We start from the raw sequence: 16,276 nt of genomic DNA on the forward strand, positions 1-16,276 counted from the left end.
TGGTTTGTTGCTGATTTTAGGTAATTTGACAATTATTAGTCTATCAGTATCACCTGATATTTATTTATTGCAAGCACTCTGTTGTTTTCATTATCGTTCATAACTGCTTATTTTTATTAAACTACATTATAACTGCAGAAGTCTTGTCTGGTTGCAATGTTTTACTCATGATCAAAAAAATGATATCAATACATTGCAATATATAAACAAATAAGAAATCTACAACACATTAATAAACAGCCTCAAAATATCACATTATATAGTATAATTCTGTACTTCTACAGTGCAGAAAAAAATCAAAACCCGAAGGTTCTCGGTTTCATCACTTTAAAATTCAAATTGATCAGACGAGGGTAGAAGAGCATTATAATACATTACTCATTCCCATTGTGATTTCCATGTAGGTCCGTCACACATGGAGACAGAAATGCGTGCGACAAAGCTGCCCTCTGAAAAGCTGACATTAACAATAATGCTAGTTAATTACAGCCAAGATCCCTGCTCTCATTGCGAGGGGCTCTTTGATTTTAATATGCGATGAAGAAACGGTGCAGACGGTGACACGGTTATGGTGGTGGCCAGTATGAAAAACCCACATCAATTCTGATTCAATCAAGGCAGCCAGGGGAAGCACACAGCTCAAGCAAGCAGGTACCAGCGCACCCAACTAATCACACACGGCCTTGTCAAAAGCATCGCTAACACAATAACAGCGCTAGAGCTAAAATGTTTGCAAAGTGCAAAAATAAAAACAGCCTTCAAACGCAGCAATGAAATATGATTGTCAATGGATTGAAATTCAGATCAAGAGTTTAAATCCGCAGGGCGACGAAGCCTTTTGGGTAAAAGCAGCTAAACAGGAATCTTAAAAAAGAAGATTACTGGCATAAAGGAAAGCATACAGAGATGGCATCCAAATAAAATGCTTATAGTCAGATGTCAACGTTGCGGTATGATTTATCTGCTTTCAATATGCCAGATTAATAAGAGTAGAGTTTCTAAAGCACATGGAAATCTATCATAAGCCGAACACCGAGCACTTAAGGTTAATGCACAAAAAGACAAACGTGATGGCCCTACATTATATGTCAAATGCTCTGCATTTAAATGTTACTGGAGTAAAAATCTTATATCAGCAGTTCCTCTACGAGCCCGCCCACTTTGCTGGGATCCCACCAGCCTGAGACCACCATCAGACCCTTTTTTCTCTGTTTGGCTCTCTCAACAATCCCTTCCTCTAGGCGTCACCCCTCCAAAACCCTCACTGGGGTCCCCCACCTAATCCTGTTACCAGCAGGCCTGGCTGCATGTGGAGCCCGTACAGCTTAATGCAGCAGACATTAGCCAATTCGAGACCAGCCGCATGGACATCTGCCCTACTTTTCCGCACTTCACGTACCCAAATATTGAGAAAAATAATGGAGGGGGGGTGTGTGTGTGGCTGGATTGCTAATCTGGTTCAAAGAGCAAGAGGGGCCATTTCAGGAAATCAGCGGGACCCTGCCGCCGTTAAAGCTGTCACTTCTCCTCTGGGGCGGCGGCGGCTGAATGGAGCTGTCAGCCTCTTGTTAGGGGGGAACAGGAGCGTCCACTGATAGCCGCTAATGAGGAGGCAGGGAGGCAGGAGGCGCGCACCGGTCAGCAGCGGTCAACCCGGTCAGCAACTATTGTCCCTGCTAAGCTCCCTCCTGCGCACCCAACATGATCCCACAATAATAGTATTTGTACACCGGCTCCTTAAAGACAATAAAAGGCCATGGAGGGCGTGCGGAAGTTGACACAGAGACACAGAAAGGTGCAAAAGTCAAACTTGCATAATTGTGTTTATGCTTTGTTGGCCACTTCAATTCTCCCCGTGTGCAAACGAGGGCTTTCTTCTGCTTGGAACGCTTCATTATTTGTGATGCTCTGGATTTAATTCCAATTACCCTGTTAATTAGAAATCCCATGCTTTCTGATCTAGGGTGAGCTTCAACTTAATACCGTTTTGCCAGATTTTTTTTTTGAACACTAAAGATTGCATTTAATACAGCAAGACATTTAGCGCTGTGATTGTCCTCAAACAATACATATTCAATAATATACTCACCAAAAATCATTATTCTCTGCTATAATTTGTTCATTGTTTTTGCTTGTTTTTTATTGTAAATACCCAGTACGTTGTCCAATTTAATCAGTACATTGATGGTAATTCATTTGCATGACAAAGGCTGTAATGGGATATTGAAAATAATTTGAAACTAATTGAACAATTTCATTAATGAATTCACCCCAAACAATGCAGACAAACCCTAGGAATTCTAAACCAAACTATACAGTCTGAGTACACAGAGCTCATATTACTGATATAAGGCACTTTAACCTTTGTAAATCAGTTATTACTGATAAGCAAAGCATAGTGTAATACAACTTTAATTATTATTTAATTACTCATATTTCAATCACTACCATCTTTGAATGCAGGTTATGTTCTGATTTAAATTAATTAAATAAAAATGTAATGTTTTGGCAGGGAAAAAAACATCTATTACATTTTTCATACAGTATTTGTCATTTGTTGACATCAAAACAAACAGAAAAAATGTCAGAAGTGCCGACTTGAAGCTGTTGACACAGAATGAAAACTGAATGAAAATGTAATTCACCGCCTAACTATAATATGCATGTGTGTAATTAAAAATGTAATCACATAATTGCCTTTGAAAAGTATAGCAAACCGAAAGTAATAACTCTCGACATGTAAGGGTTAATGACTGTAAAACAAGACCACGTTGGACTGTAAACTCTATTTGCGGTACTAAGCCGCAGCAGCTCGGCTCCGCTCATTAGGCCGCATCCTCCGATGAAGCTGCCAGCCCCAGTTCATACAACTCCGGCTAGTTCATTAGGACCTGAGTCCTCTCACTCATTTGGCTCTTGGGTGGGGGGGGTGGGGGCGCAGGGCAGGGGGGCATGCAAACAGTCCAGTGTTGTCAGTGAGCGATGATGCCGCCGCTTTCACTCCTGATCCAGGCTCTTAAACGCTGCCACGGCTAAATCTGGCCATGTGTGTCTGCGACCTGAGGGACTGGGACTGCCAGCCCCGTGACTTAATCTCTCCCTCTCCGCTCTCTTCGCTACCCTCCTCCGCCCAAATGCTCTTTGCTTCTGCCAGCGCAGCCGCTCTTGCTTCCTCTTCCACCCCCCCTCCTCTGTCCACCCCCTTCTCTAATGGCATTCTTCAAGAGCCGGGCCCTGTCGCACTGCCCGCTCCCAGTCGCTTAATTAAAACGCTCCCGCCGCACTGTTTACGTGACCGGTGGCTACTAAATTAAGACACACTGGGCTGCGGGTGTACCGACCTGTGAGTTGTGATGTGAGGGTGAAGACTTGGAATCATGAGCCGAAAAGATTCCTTTTGTGAGTTTCTACTGTTACGAAATAAACTTTACCTCGTTAAAGCGATACTTTTAAGATGTACTATACAGAGGTTGATTTTAATAGGGCTTTAATATATGCAGGGGCTAAAGCAGCATTTATATATGCCTTGAACAAAAGGGTAAAATACTGTCAGGGGTGAGAAAGTGATTTGTTTACGCTCTGACAGCGAATTCAGGGTACATGCCAAGCCTTCTTTGGGTGTAAAGGAATCAAATATACACAATTTAACCCAAATGTAGTCAAATTGCCAAGACATGCTTAACGTCACAAGTTTGTTTCCTTAGTTTTGCACTGAAGCTGAGCAGCTAACGTAGCTAAAAAGCAACAGAAGCCCAGCACCACCACAAACTAAATCATCCCATATGCCCCAAACCACACTGAGGTGTTGCTGGGTCTCAAGTTTATTAGTATCATTACACTACACTATATAACATATATATATATATATACATACATATATACATACATATATATATATATATACACACACACACACACACCTAACTGGCAAAAGCATAGTTAAAATTCAGGGTTCAAAGTGAGTGCTTCCATTTTTAGCTTTGTAATATGCTTTTTTTAAACAAGAATGCTGTTGTCTTTTCTAACTAAGGAACCACGTAAACACATTAATTATAGATTATAGATTGTTTAAAAACTCAATGTAGTTTAAGTAAAGTGTGCAATGATTCAGACATATGGTTTGCACAATGCTAACTGGTAGCTAAAAGCTTCCATTGCTTGTTAGCAACATGAGCCTCATAGCTAGTGTAGAAAACCAAAGAAGCTAATTTTGGACACCAAACGTCTTGGCTTGTTTTGGTAAGCGGTAAATTGAGTAAATGTAATTCTGACAACTATTTCTTCAAGGGAACATTCACTAAAAAAAAAAAAAGCATAAATATTGTAGCCAACACAAGTGCAGAGGAGAAGCAGGAATATAAACTTAATTTCCTCAATAGTGATAGCCTGCGGAGATACTTCTTGGAACTAAATACTCTCAGGCCAAGTTCAGCATAATCTCCATCAGTTATACTCATTACCCCCACACAGCCCACTCCACCACCCTTCCCTAAGAGAAGCTAAAAAGCAAGGGCGGTCTTACACAGACATCCACACACACACAGTCAAATTAGCAACTCTCTTCTCTAGATCCATGTGCCTTGACTTTGCCTTTGTGCAGCAGATCGGCAGGGTTAATGTATGTTAATATATCATTTATAAATAAGCTTGTTAGTGTGTTTTGCAGGCTGCTGCTTTGTAAAACAATTGCAAGCCCCGCCGAGCCAAGCGGTTGGTTGGAGGCGGGTGAGAAAGGCAGGCGGCCGTTCAAAAGAGCTCCCCGCCCGTAATAGGGCCAGCCCTCCACAAGGCTGCCACCTTCTCATACCTGCTGTCCCCGGCCGCCTTTTTTCCGGAAACTCGACGGCAGATGTTGCGGCGCTAAGTTGGGCTCTGAAGTGCCTCTCCGGCTCCCCAGTCTCCCCCGACAACACAGTCAAACCGCATTAGATCTCTTTATTTGTGCCCCAGGCAAGTTCGGCAGTGCAGCTGTGTCCACCCCTGCCTCTACCTTTGGTGTTGGAGCCCCTCAGGCGGTAAATGTGAGACCAGAAAGTGTTCGGGCTGCCTCGAAAAAAAAAAGCTACATCTGCTGACAATCCAGCAGTCTTGGCTGCAGGCGGAGTTGGGGGAGAAGGGGAGGGGGGTTGAGTGAAGCAGGGGATGTGGTGGGTTGGGGGGTACGGACCCCAGGGTCCGGGAGCTGAACAGATGTCTGCGACAACCTGCTTCCTTACACCTGTACGAGTCCTTGTAACCCAGCAATCCGCTGCTGAAAAATTCATGACCCTGGAGGGTTCCTGTCGGCCATCAAAGCCCCCTGCTCTCTCCACACGGGCCCACCCTGCCTCTGCTCTTGGCTCCGGCGGGGGACTCCTCAGGCTTTGATAGCTCATGCCTGGACCCAGTGCACCTGATCAAGGGCTTGAAAGTCGAGCTGTGGCCTGACTGAAGCGTGCCAGGGACTTGCTTCAAGTCTTCCAATGGTTTCCCGGTCCCTCCTCCCATCCCCGCCTCTCAGGTTTGCTCGGAGTTATTGAGTTTTCAGTACTTTGTTTAGAGAAAAAAAGTGAACATGACTGGAATATTTCCACCGAACAAAAAGAACAATTAACAGGAAAGATAGAGGGTGATATTTGGACGGGAATCCTGCGGGGCTCACAGGACCCAGAGGATTTGCCTTCGTAGAAACAACAGGGAAATCGTATCCCCTCCCACGGGAGATGAGGGTGGAGGAGTACAAATCAACAGGAGCAAGCATAAGAGGATTGAATTTGAAATGTGGTGGCCAGAAATGGGCAAGAAAAACAATGAATGTAAGACTGTATAGCACAGCAAGTCCACAAAAAATGCTACGCTTTAACAAGGCTTGACGTACTTGTTAATTACTGCCTTATACTAGAGATACTAGCCTGACCATTACAGTAAGAGTGTCACAGGTCTTCATAAGAACGAACTATCATTAGCTTCACCATAATACCTGACATTATGATTTCACTGAAGGACTGATGTAGTTCCAGTCTGAAAGGCTGCAGGTACCATGCAAGCAAAAAAAGTAAATCATGCTTTGCCATGTCTCTACAGTTTTATCTGCTTTAACAAAATTACTGACAAGCACTTTTTCCAAATGGCAGGACTGATTCCATTGCTGTCCTGCTTGTCCAGGTAATACTGCAAATTGAGGCTAACTGGTCATGCGTTTGTTCTCTAAATTTAACATACTACTTTGGAAATAAGGCTTCTCTTTCTGTTCTTCTTCCTCTTTTTGTTTCTGTCTTCCTCTATTTATAGCACCAACTGCACACTGTTTTCTTTTTAATTTCAAAGTTCCTATTATTGTCAACCTTTTAAGACAAAAGACTGATAATATAATGTATCTTTATTATCTTGTTATTGTAAAATAATAAGCACAATTCAGAGTGCTCACTTTGTTTAGTTTTGCTATTAAAGTACTTTGTTGGCTGGCCACACATACCTAACTGAGTTTTTCCCTCCATTTGTCACACTACATGGGCCTCTCCAAGAGCATGGAATATGTAAGACTAATGTAGAAAGGTAGATAAGGGGGTGACTGTGCATTCATCATGCTATCAAGCTATAAATTTCCTGACTGATATCAAAACTGCTAGTGTCCAACAACTGATATTGGCTGCTATAAATCTATAATGTCACAAATTAGACAGTTTGTTAAACAGAAGACTTACATGATTGTCAGGTGACAAATATGACAACAGCTCACAAATGTCAGACCTCGACTCGCAGTCTTAAATAATATAAATAAAAAACAAGCTACTTACAAATAACATAGTAACATAACGTAAGAATGTCAGGGAGAAGCAAAATGCTGCCAGTAGGCCTTTCACAATTATTACATGATCATCAGGTCACAATTATTTGAGCCGACTGCAATTATTCCAGCTGATTCCAACTATTTTCAACTGATAGCTTTCACAATCATGTTTATATCACAACAAACTAAGTGTGTTTTTATCAATTCGCTTGAGACAAATACATGAAAGAAAGTGGAAACAGTTTACCGTAGATGTGAGATATAATGGGTCTTACAAAAACAACAAAAACTCTAACTTCTAGGTGCTATAACACCTTTAAAGGGAAGTGGAGAGTAATGTTTGTTTATTTGAACTCAAGTTGTTTCTCTCATCAGATGAGAACTAGTAAGTATTGACAGCTAGAATGCAAGATGGCAATTCAACTAGTGTCAGGCCAATTACAATGTTATTTATAATTATTTATTACACAGCTCATCTTCAACCAAAACATCATGATTGTGACATGCTGAGTCACAAAGATCACTTTTCTATAACATATTTCAGTATGTTCCTCACGTGTAACTGGCTGGATGTCTATGCCAAGCAGAACTGTTAGCCAAATAGTTGTCCAATAAAATCTCTCTTAGAGGACACTACAAAGAAGTTCAACAATAACTAGTATTTACTAGGCAATATTGAAAACTACAGAACACAGCTCTCTCTGCTTACATGCCATGTCCTAAATTAATCTGTGTCTGTGTTTTTCACAAGACTGCATTGTTTGTATATGTAGTTCAGCAGGCTACAGTTCTAAGCCCTGCAGCATTTTACCATATATGGCTGTGACTGTCATATCCTGCACTGAGTGTCTGCAGCTGGTTTTTTTGGTGTGATGCACTGCATATACACAAACACGCGCATGCACAGACACATGGTTTCCTGTGGTTTTGTGCAAAATAAATAAATAAATATAAAAAATAAAAAGAAGAACTTTGCATATCCCAGACTGCATAATTAGATTTTAATGCTAGTGTGGTAGTTTTAGTACTAATACCATGGCTTGCCATTTTCTCGTTCATATAAACCTCACTGGGTTTCAGTGGCCTACCTTATCCGCATTAGTTGGCCGCATGAGGGAAACTCGGTCATATTGTCTCCGCAGCAGAGCCCAAAGTGCATCAAGACGGCCCTGTTTAGTGAGAAGAGCAACACCAATGAGGTCAAACAGTGCTCCCATATTTATATAGGCAGATAATACATTGCCTGTCAAAAGAGGGGTATGATGCTAAAAAGTAAACATAAATTTATTTGACTTTAATCAATAATTTCTAAAAATGAATCTATAAGAACTTTTAAACATGTAATTTATGAAGTTATGTGAGAGAAACACAAAAGTGTGGGCCAGATTTGCAACCAATATTTTGGGCGAAATCATCAAAAGTGACACTTTTGGCTTTTAGCCAAAAGAGAAAGAAAGTAAAAATAACTGTGACCAAATGAAGATTAAATACGCCAACACTGAAGGCCAAACTAAGATTTTACATACAATTTATTAGGATTTTACGGTTATCATTTAATGGTAAAGACAAAAAGAAAATGTCAAGTATACTTAAAAAAATAATGGAATTCATTGCCTTGAAAGGAGAACTGTTGCTGAAGATGCTGAATGCCGTAGCCTACATACTGTTGTTATTTTAGTACATTTATTTTAAATGAGTTTATTTATGTAAACTTTTTATGTATTGCCAGCTTGTTTCAGTAGTTTGGTTTTCAGACAAGGATTTTTGTATCATTGCTAATAGAAAGCTGATTAGATGCTGCCGTTTGTAGCATTGTTGAGTGCTCATCAGAACTTTATAGTTGTTTAAACTAAGTTTGCACCAAAACAGTTTAAATACATGCTTTTAACAATAGTTTTGAAAAAAGAAGATAAAAGAAGCAAATAACACTGTAAACCAAACATTACTTGCAAAACAAGGTGAAGACAAGGTGTGCTCAAGCTTTTGATTTAAAAAGGTAGCTGCAGTGTGAATGAACTCACCTTAATTGGTGTGTACCACTTAGTCTCTGCATGATAGTAGGAGGGTGCAGGTGCTGAGGGCTTTTTGATCATAGCCTCTTCCACCTCTTCCGGTACTGACACCACTGCGTTCTTGGCCTTCTCCAGTCTCGCCCCCTCCTCTGTGGAGCCCTTTTCACCCCAACGCACCTGGACATTCAAGCAGTTGCCTGGTTATCTCATTTAAAAGTAAAACTGGTTCAACCTTCATCCTATGATAGTTTATTTTATTGATGTCTCTCTCAGCTCAAATGACATATAATGAATGTTAGAACAGTTGACTACAGTGACTCTGACTTCATGCTGCACCGTATGGGCGCTTTGTCTCAAACATCTTGTGCCTTTAATGCAATTCATCACATCTGTCACTGCTGTAAATCCTCCAGCACGTAAACAGGGGTATAAGTTTAATTAAGACAGTGCGCTTCAAGCTGTAGGTTAAGCTACTGCAATACAGAACAGCTTTTCTGCATCATATATGGATATCTTCGGCTGGTAAAGAAAAAAAAATAGAAATCTCTCAATGAATAAAACATTCCCCATGCCGCAGATCTCCCCAGATGCATGTCAGTGTGGGCTCTAAGTGGAAAGAAAGAAGGACAGGTTGATGATAGGCGCACCTCTCCCCAGGTCCACAGAGGAAGCCTCAGAAATGGAGATGGGGCCTGTCTGAGCGAATAAAAGCTCCGGGTGTTAAAGAAAGGGGGGAAAAAAGCATCACTCGCTGGCGAGACTCCTGGGAAAAGTTGGAGGCGAGGTTTCCCTGAGGTTTTGCCGGCAACCGCGGCGACGCCGCCTCTTCATGGGGCCATGGAGGAAGGGTAGCGGTGCATGGAGCAGTACCACTCCCCTTTGAGCGGGAGACAGCAATGAGTGGTGCATTATGGCTGAACAAAAGGGACTGACAGGATAGGAGTCCATGAGATGAATTCATTAAGGCTAGCACAGCGGATCCTGAGCCTTCATCGTCAGCATGACTTAAGAGAACAGGACGTGGCGGAAGCCGAACTGGCAGCAGCCCGTCACGTCACAGGCGTCAGTCAAGGTGTTCTAGATCTGAGGAGACTTCTGTTGAAAACTTTCAGAGGGGGGGGTGCAAGGCTTTTCTCTTCTTGACACAAAGAGTACGCTCATTTATATGGATCAAAAGAGGGCAATATGCTGTTATTTTCAGGTTTCTTTTGAAAAACTTACTTTTCGTTTAGAGAAAATCTAAATTACACTATCTACCCCAAATTCAGCCAAATGGCCAGTACAGGTTCGGTGTCTTAAGCTTGCTTCTTCAGTTAGTTCTGCACTGGTCCTACAAAGGGACAAAAGTGTAGACAAAAGCCTCTTTTTCAATACTAAACATGCCCTCGCTAACTTTGACCATCACTCTGAAGTGCATCACACCTGAATACTGAATTGGCTAATTGCAGGACAATAGGAGGAGAGGACAGTGGATTATTCAGTCACCCTCGGCTAGGTTAGCTTCAGTCAGGTTAGCCAATTATCTAGTCATGCAAACACTGTAGTGAACGTTTTTGAGAAGTCTAAACAGAGCACACATCAATTTTGTGATTAATTGCTTGTCTGGTGATAAGCTTTTGTGTAAAGTTGTGGTGTGCTGCTTTTTTATTGTTGCTAGCTGACTTATTAGCAAGCAGTGTAAAGTGAAAGTTTTATCAGCAGCAATGTATAACAAATGGAGTAGTTTGCTACCTAAAACCTATTTCACACAATCTATAGCTATATAACTTTATGGCATATAGCTTTAAAATATGAAATATTTAAAAGTATTGTATTGCCACTGCTTATTTTACAAGCAAATTGAGTCAAGCTGCACCAATTTCTGGGGAAAGCTCTGCTGCTGAAGTCAACACTTGTTGGGTATTCCTCAGAGGGGAAACAGCAAGGCAAAGTTGGTGGGGCATACGCTTCCATTAATTTTGAGTTACAGCTTTGTAGCTCCTGCAATAACCATGGCTGGCTGACTATATTTGGGGAAAGGAAAAATACATGCATTATGTCACCGTGAAAACCAAAAGTGGGGTTGAGCAGCATAGCGCTCTACGATAAAGGCCTCTAAATATTAAAAAATGAACTGTCATCTGAGGTCTGAGTACATCAGACAGCCAAAAGAGAGCTTTTCAGTGTTAACCTCCATGCGTCTGATTCCACCGGCTCCTCTTCCTCCATAATAAGATGCATCCACAGTTGGCCATTTCTTCTTGGGTAGTGGGTCCTCCTCTGGTTTCTGGAAAATGAGAGCATTAACATTTATTACCAATGCACACTCACAAAAACCAGAAAACAAAAACAGATACTACAAATGAACTATTATACAAATTTAACAGAAATCAACAATGCAGGAATGACAAATCTTGCATATTTAGTATATTGATTGTACTCACAGGAGGTGGTGGAGGTGGTCGTTCAGGAGGTGGATCTTTAATAACCTGATGTACAAAAAAAACATTTTGATTATTTTTAAGTAGTGTCAGACATCACATATATTGACATACACTGTATATACATTTTGACAACGAGCAATGTGCTACTGTTGTCATCTTAACCAAATGGTAAGTTTAATGTACAGTTATATAATGAAATTTTCTTCCAAGTAATTATGGACCATTATTATTGGTCTATAAAATAAATGCGGAAAATGGGGGAAAAAAAGGTGTTAGGAGATTTTGATAATACATTGACAACGCAGATATATTTTTCTTTGTTTGGAGCTTTATGGTCACAGATTTTGACTCTGTGCACATAAAGATACCTCAACAGCTAAATATATCTTGTTTTTTTTTTTTTAGTATTTAGTGTCCACCCTTTGCCTTTATTACAGCTTCTATTCTTTTTGTGAGATTTGCTTTCAGTTTTTCAAAGAACTCAGCAGGAAAAGTTTAGTTTCAGAAGCTGGTTGCATGGTTATGTTTCTTGCAACCCCAAGAAATTGCAAACGCCTTCAATGATATTACGGTCTGGACTCTGGGGTAGTCAGCTACACATCCTTTCTGACTCATAGTGTTGTCTTCTCACAGTGGAAGGATGGAAAGAAACACCTGTGGATGTTTTTGAGATCTGAAGTAAGAGTGAACCTTGATTTTCTCCTCTCTCTCAAACATGAAAGCTTTAAGAACAGTTTTGGATATCTACCAGGTCCTGTATGCGTCCCATTTTATCTATATCTTTCAATAATTTTTGAACTTTTTTTTTTGATTGGATATTAAATAAATGAAGCGTGGTCTCTGACTTTCTACTCAGTACTATATGTATATTTTTTTCTTACGTATGAATAGACACTGCCTGAAATTCAGAAATAAGTCATCAGTGCTAATGAATGTATTTGGTATGCAGAAGAAATGCTGTTTCTTGGTTTCTGTGCACAGACTCCGAGGAGCAGATTTACAACTGAACAACTGGAGCCTGGCACCTCCCTGCACAGTTGATTACAGGGCTCTGCTTGTAAACCAACACAGTGGGCCCCTGGTGCAAAATAAAGAAAAGCTCAAAATCAACTTGTTGACAGGGGAGTCTTTGGGGTGAGCATGGCAGCCCGTTTATCTCTTAATTAATTGGATGAGGTTCAGCGCTCCCCAGCAATCCCCCAATCATAAGTCCTAAGGAGTTAATTAGCTCCAATGATATGCGGAAGGGAGGCTCAGGCTGCGCTCCAGACCCCGTCTGGAAAAGGAGTGTCTTGTCCCCCGGTGGAAGGAAGAGGCACGTGTGTGTACACACACACACACACACACACACACACACACACACACACACACACACACACACACACACACACACACACACACACACACACATTCTGTCCGAATGAATAGGAAAAAGTCCTTCTGCAGCACTGTTTGTGACACTATGTGTCATGGCAAAATCTGACTTAAAAAAAAAAAGGTTTCCAGCATGCGACTTCATTCACAGGCAAGATGTCATCACTGTAAATGTGCGTGGTAAGCACCAGGGCTGCACTGCTGGAGATTAAGCAAAGATCTTCTCAGCAGATATGACACCTCTAACCAAAACACTGCTTCTGAATCATAAGGACAGACAGCCATGCTACAGAAAAATGGTAAGCTCTTGGACATCATGAGTTGTCAGTGTGAAAAAAATCATATTGTAATTATTCCTCACTAATTGAAACAAGTGATGGATCGATCAATAGCAAGACCTGGGCTGAAGCACAAACCATTCATTTTTAGAAGATACTGTATTTCTGACATTACAGATAACTCGCTCTCATAAAGAAGAATAAAATAAAGTGAAAAAACAGGGTTCCCCCAAACTACAGATAAAGAAAATGAGACTTCTGACAGGTAAAAACCTGGCGGACCATCAAAACTGGCACCATGAGATAAACAATATTTAAAGTTTTCATCTTTGAGAGAGATGACAAATTAAAGCTCCACTCTTGCTTCAGTTTTCTGAAAATCTGTTCGTGTCCATCCTCCCACTATGACAAGACAACTCAACACTATGAGCTGACCATCCCAGAGTCCAGACCTCAACATTATTGAATGTGTTTGAGATTACCTGATTGTAGGATTGTGAGAAGCAGACAATGTTACCATCATGAACCAATATCTAAGATTTTGGAAGTGTGGAAATCTTTGCAGATGTCTTGGTTTTAAAAAAAAAATGAAAGCAAGTCTCCTTAGAAGAATGGAAACTAATAAAGGCAAAAAGTGGACAAAATAAGGACTGAAAATATTGAAATTGTATTTAGATGTTAAGGCTTCTGTTTAATATGTAATAATGTTTTCACCTTTCTTCAATATGCTGAAAAATTAATAATAAAATTAATGTTGAATTAACTGAAGGGTGGTATCTGACTTTTGCATGGAACTGTATCTGTGTCTGTTACAATATAAAATATGTTAAATATAAGTGCTTTATCTGTAGAATGTTAGGTGAAATTGCAAATTCATGCAACCTCAATAACATTGGATACAGATATATCAGTCGAGCCCTAACCAATATTACAATGGTGTTTATATGTAGAAGAGGAGGATGTCCTATTATGATTTTGATTTTTATGAAAAATCTGTTGCATGTACAAAATTACTATGCAGAGAAGAAACCCATCCTTTACATTTTTAGTATGTTCATGCCATTCCTTGAAATAGTGGCAAACAGATTAAGTACAAACAGTAGATATAGAATGTAGATCTAATGCAAATGTAATTTACTGAATAAATGGTAATTATCATGGCAAGTTGACAATAATAATAATAATAATAATAATAATAATAAAATACTTCTAAGAATCACGAGACAATACACATACAGGCAAAGACAGACTTATATGATTAGCCTATAAGCCCATTCTGATCATCTTTCAACTCTTTTCCTTGCGTAGGCACTTGAAAGCAAGAAGCAGTCCTTGCCCAATTACTCAAGAAAGATGGATGGGCCACTGCTTGCAGGTTACGCATTTAGGAAATTAGTTTTCGGAAAACCGCTTCATAATTATCACATATCATAGGTCGAACAGCTGTTTCACTCACATTAAAGCACATTGATACCATTACACCACTGTTGTCATTATAATAATGGAAAATGATCAATTAGAGTTAATTAATTGCTCTTTGACTCATAAATGACTGTTGGCAAATCCATGAACGCCTGTCGGTGGGGGCCGTGCATAGCAATGATTAACATATTTTTAGGGAGAACCTTCGGCTAAAGGATTAGCTCTTTTATTGAGTAATTAAGCAACAGATTTATATTTCCCCGACATATTGTGGGATAAATAAGGCATTACACAAATGACAAGCCGGGCTGGTAGGTCTTCAAACTACCTGACGGACAGATGTGGCACAGACACAAACCCTCGGAAACGTGGTTCGGGACGATAAAGTAGTACTGTAATTAAATCCAAAACCACTGAATACTTAGCCATCTGACATTCGCCTGAGCAGCTAAGAGCCACCACTGGAAAACCGACCAATCGGATGCTGCAGGGGCAACAACCCCATATGGCTTTGGGATAACTGTCCAATTGGAGTTTATAATCTGTCCCGTTTCTCCCTGCTACGGACCATGTTGTGTCAAGCTGTTTCCCAGCTTAAAGCGGTCGCGGATAAATGGCATGTAGCATATTTGCAAATTAAAATGAAAAAAAAAAAAACATGAAATTAACCTATTTGTGAGAAAACATCCACTTAATATTCCAGAAGGGCACGTTTTGGGGACAAGCAAAATAAACATACATAACTGCAGTTATACAACTAAATAGTTCTAAATATAATGGTACATTTTCTGTGCTCTGCACTGAACTGTGAAAAACAAAAGCTTTCCAAAATACTTAATTGTGCCACAGTGCAAATGTTAACACTACTTGGCCCCTACATCCCTTCAAGTCCCAAACTCAAGTCTAACTCACAACACCCACACTCAACCTCCAACCTGACAGCGCAGCGAATCCAGGCAAAGGAGGGGGAAGTGGAGGAGGCTGGGGGAGGATGGCTCAGTGCTGAATATATCTAACTGCTGAAAAACTGGCATGGGTGAGTTTAAATATTAACAAAGCACACATGGCCCTTCTCTTCTGCCGGAGGTCCCTGATGGAGGGAGGCAGCAGCTCCTCTACCAAGACAAGCAGGGCCTCGTCCAGACATGCTGCAGGGGGTTTACATTTTAATGCCTTTGTTGGTTTTCCAAAATATGCTTCCATCTCATCCTGGACGAGCTCCCGCCAGGTTCTCAAAGAGAGGTGGTGCATATCATTTTGGGGGCCGCTGTGACGCCGATCGCTCTAGTTCCTCTTGCCAGCTTCCAGAAGCGTAGACTTTTTCTAAGCATGCCATCTGTACATCGCTTCCCTGGTTAAGCCTCTGAAGTGTTGCTGCTTTCCTTTTGCTTAAAAGTGGGAGTAAACTTTCCTGTGAATTTTTTACTTTGAAAACATTTGTATATAGATTATCGTATTATCATACACTAATGCTTAGGAGTCACAGTTATCGCTGGTGCCGACAAAAACATAGTGTGGTTTGATATTATTTATTTCCTCACTAACACCTCACTGAAACAAGTGGGAAAAATGTCCTGAAAATTCAGCTTCTAAGTTTTCAATCGAAATCAGATGTGCATGATCATGGGTTATTATCCAAGTATGATTTTGACTGCTTTACAGCCAAGTTGGCTTTTTTTATTTTTATTTAAACCTAAAGCTCACAGTGTGTGGACTAAAGCAATGCATGAGCATATTGGTACTTCCAGTACTTTCTATTAGCCAAAGTTGCAACACAAATAACTTTATTTGTTTTTAAATGCATCAAACTGGAATTTTAAATTACTAAAAGAAAATACAGTTGCCTGTTTAAATAACGTGAATCAAATACTACATAAAACATCACAGTCGTCTTACCTGGCTCACAATATTTACACCATAAATTACAACACAGATTGGCCAAAATCAATACATGATAATACATTAGAAAGTGGCCGCCCACATGTTTGGAACAAAAAT

At 40.4% G+C, this 16,276-nt stretch overlaps 1 protein-coding gene across 1 annotated transcript in view; it reads right to left on the reverse strand.

Annotated features, from left to right (window-relative positions):
- Positions 1 to 16,276, reverse strand: part of antxr2a (ANTXR cell adhesion molecule 2a) — a 61,020-nt gene that overhangs the window by 22,362 nt on the left and 22,382 nt on the right. The window contains exons 13-16 of the mRNA XM_017705131.2: positions 11,205 to 11,249; positions 10,952 to 11,047; positions 8,791 to 8,958; positions 7,858 to 7,938 (exon numbers count right to left, since the gene is read on the reverse strand). Coding sequence (XP_017560620.1) covers positions 7,858 to 7,938; positions 8,791 to 8,958; positions 10,952 to 11,047; positions 11,205 to 11,249 — 390 coding nt within the window. The remainder of the gene's footprint in view (positions 1 to 7,857; positions 7,939 to 8,790; positions 8,959 to 10,951; positions 11,048 to 11,204; positions 11,250 to 16,276) is intronic.

This window comes from Pygocentrus nattereri, chromosome 20 (assembly GCF_015220715.1).
Source record: "Pygocentrus nattereri isolate fPygNat1 chromosome 20, fPygNat1.pri, whole genome shotgun sequence".
NCBI lineage: Eukaryota > Metazoa > Chordata > Actinopteri > Characiformes > Serrasalmidae > Pygocentrus > Pygocentrus nattereri.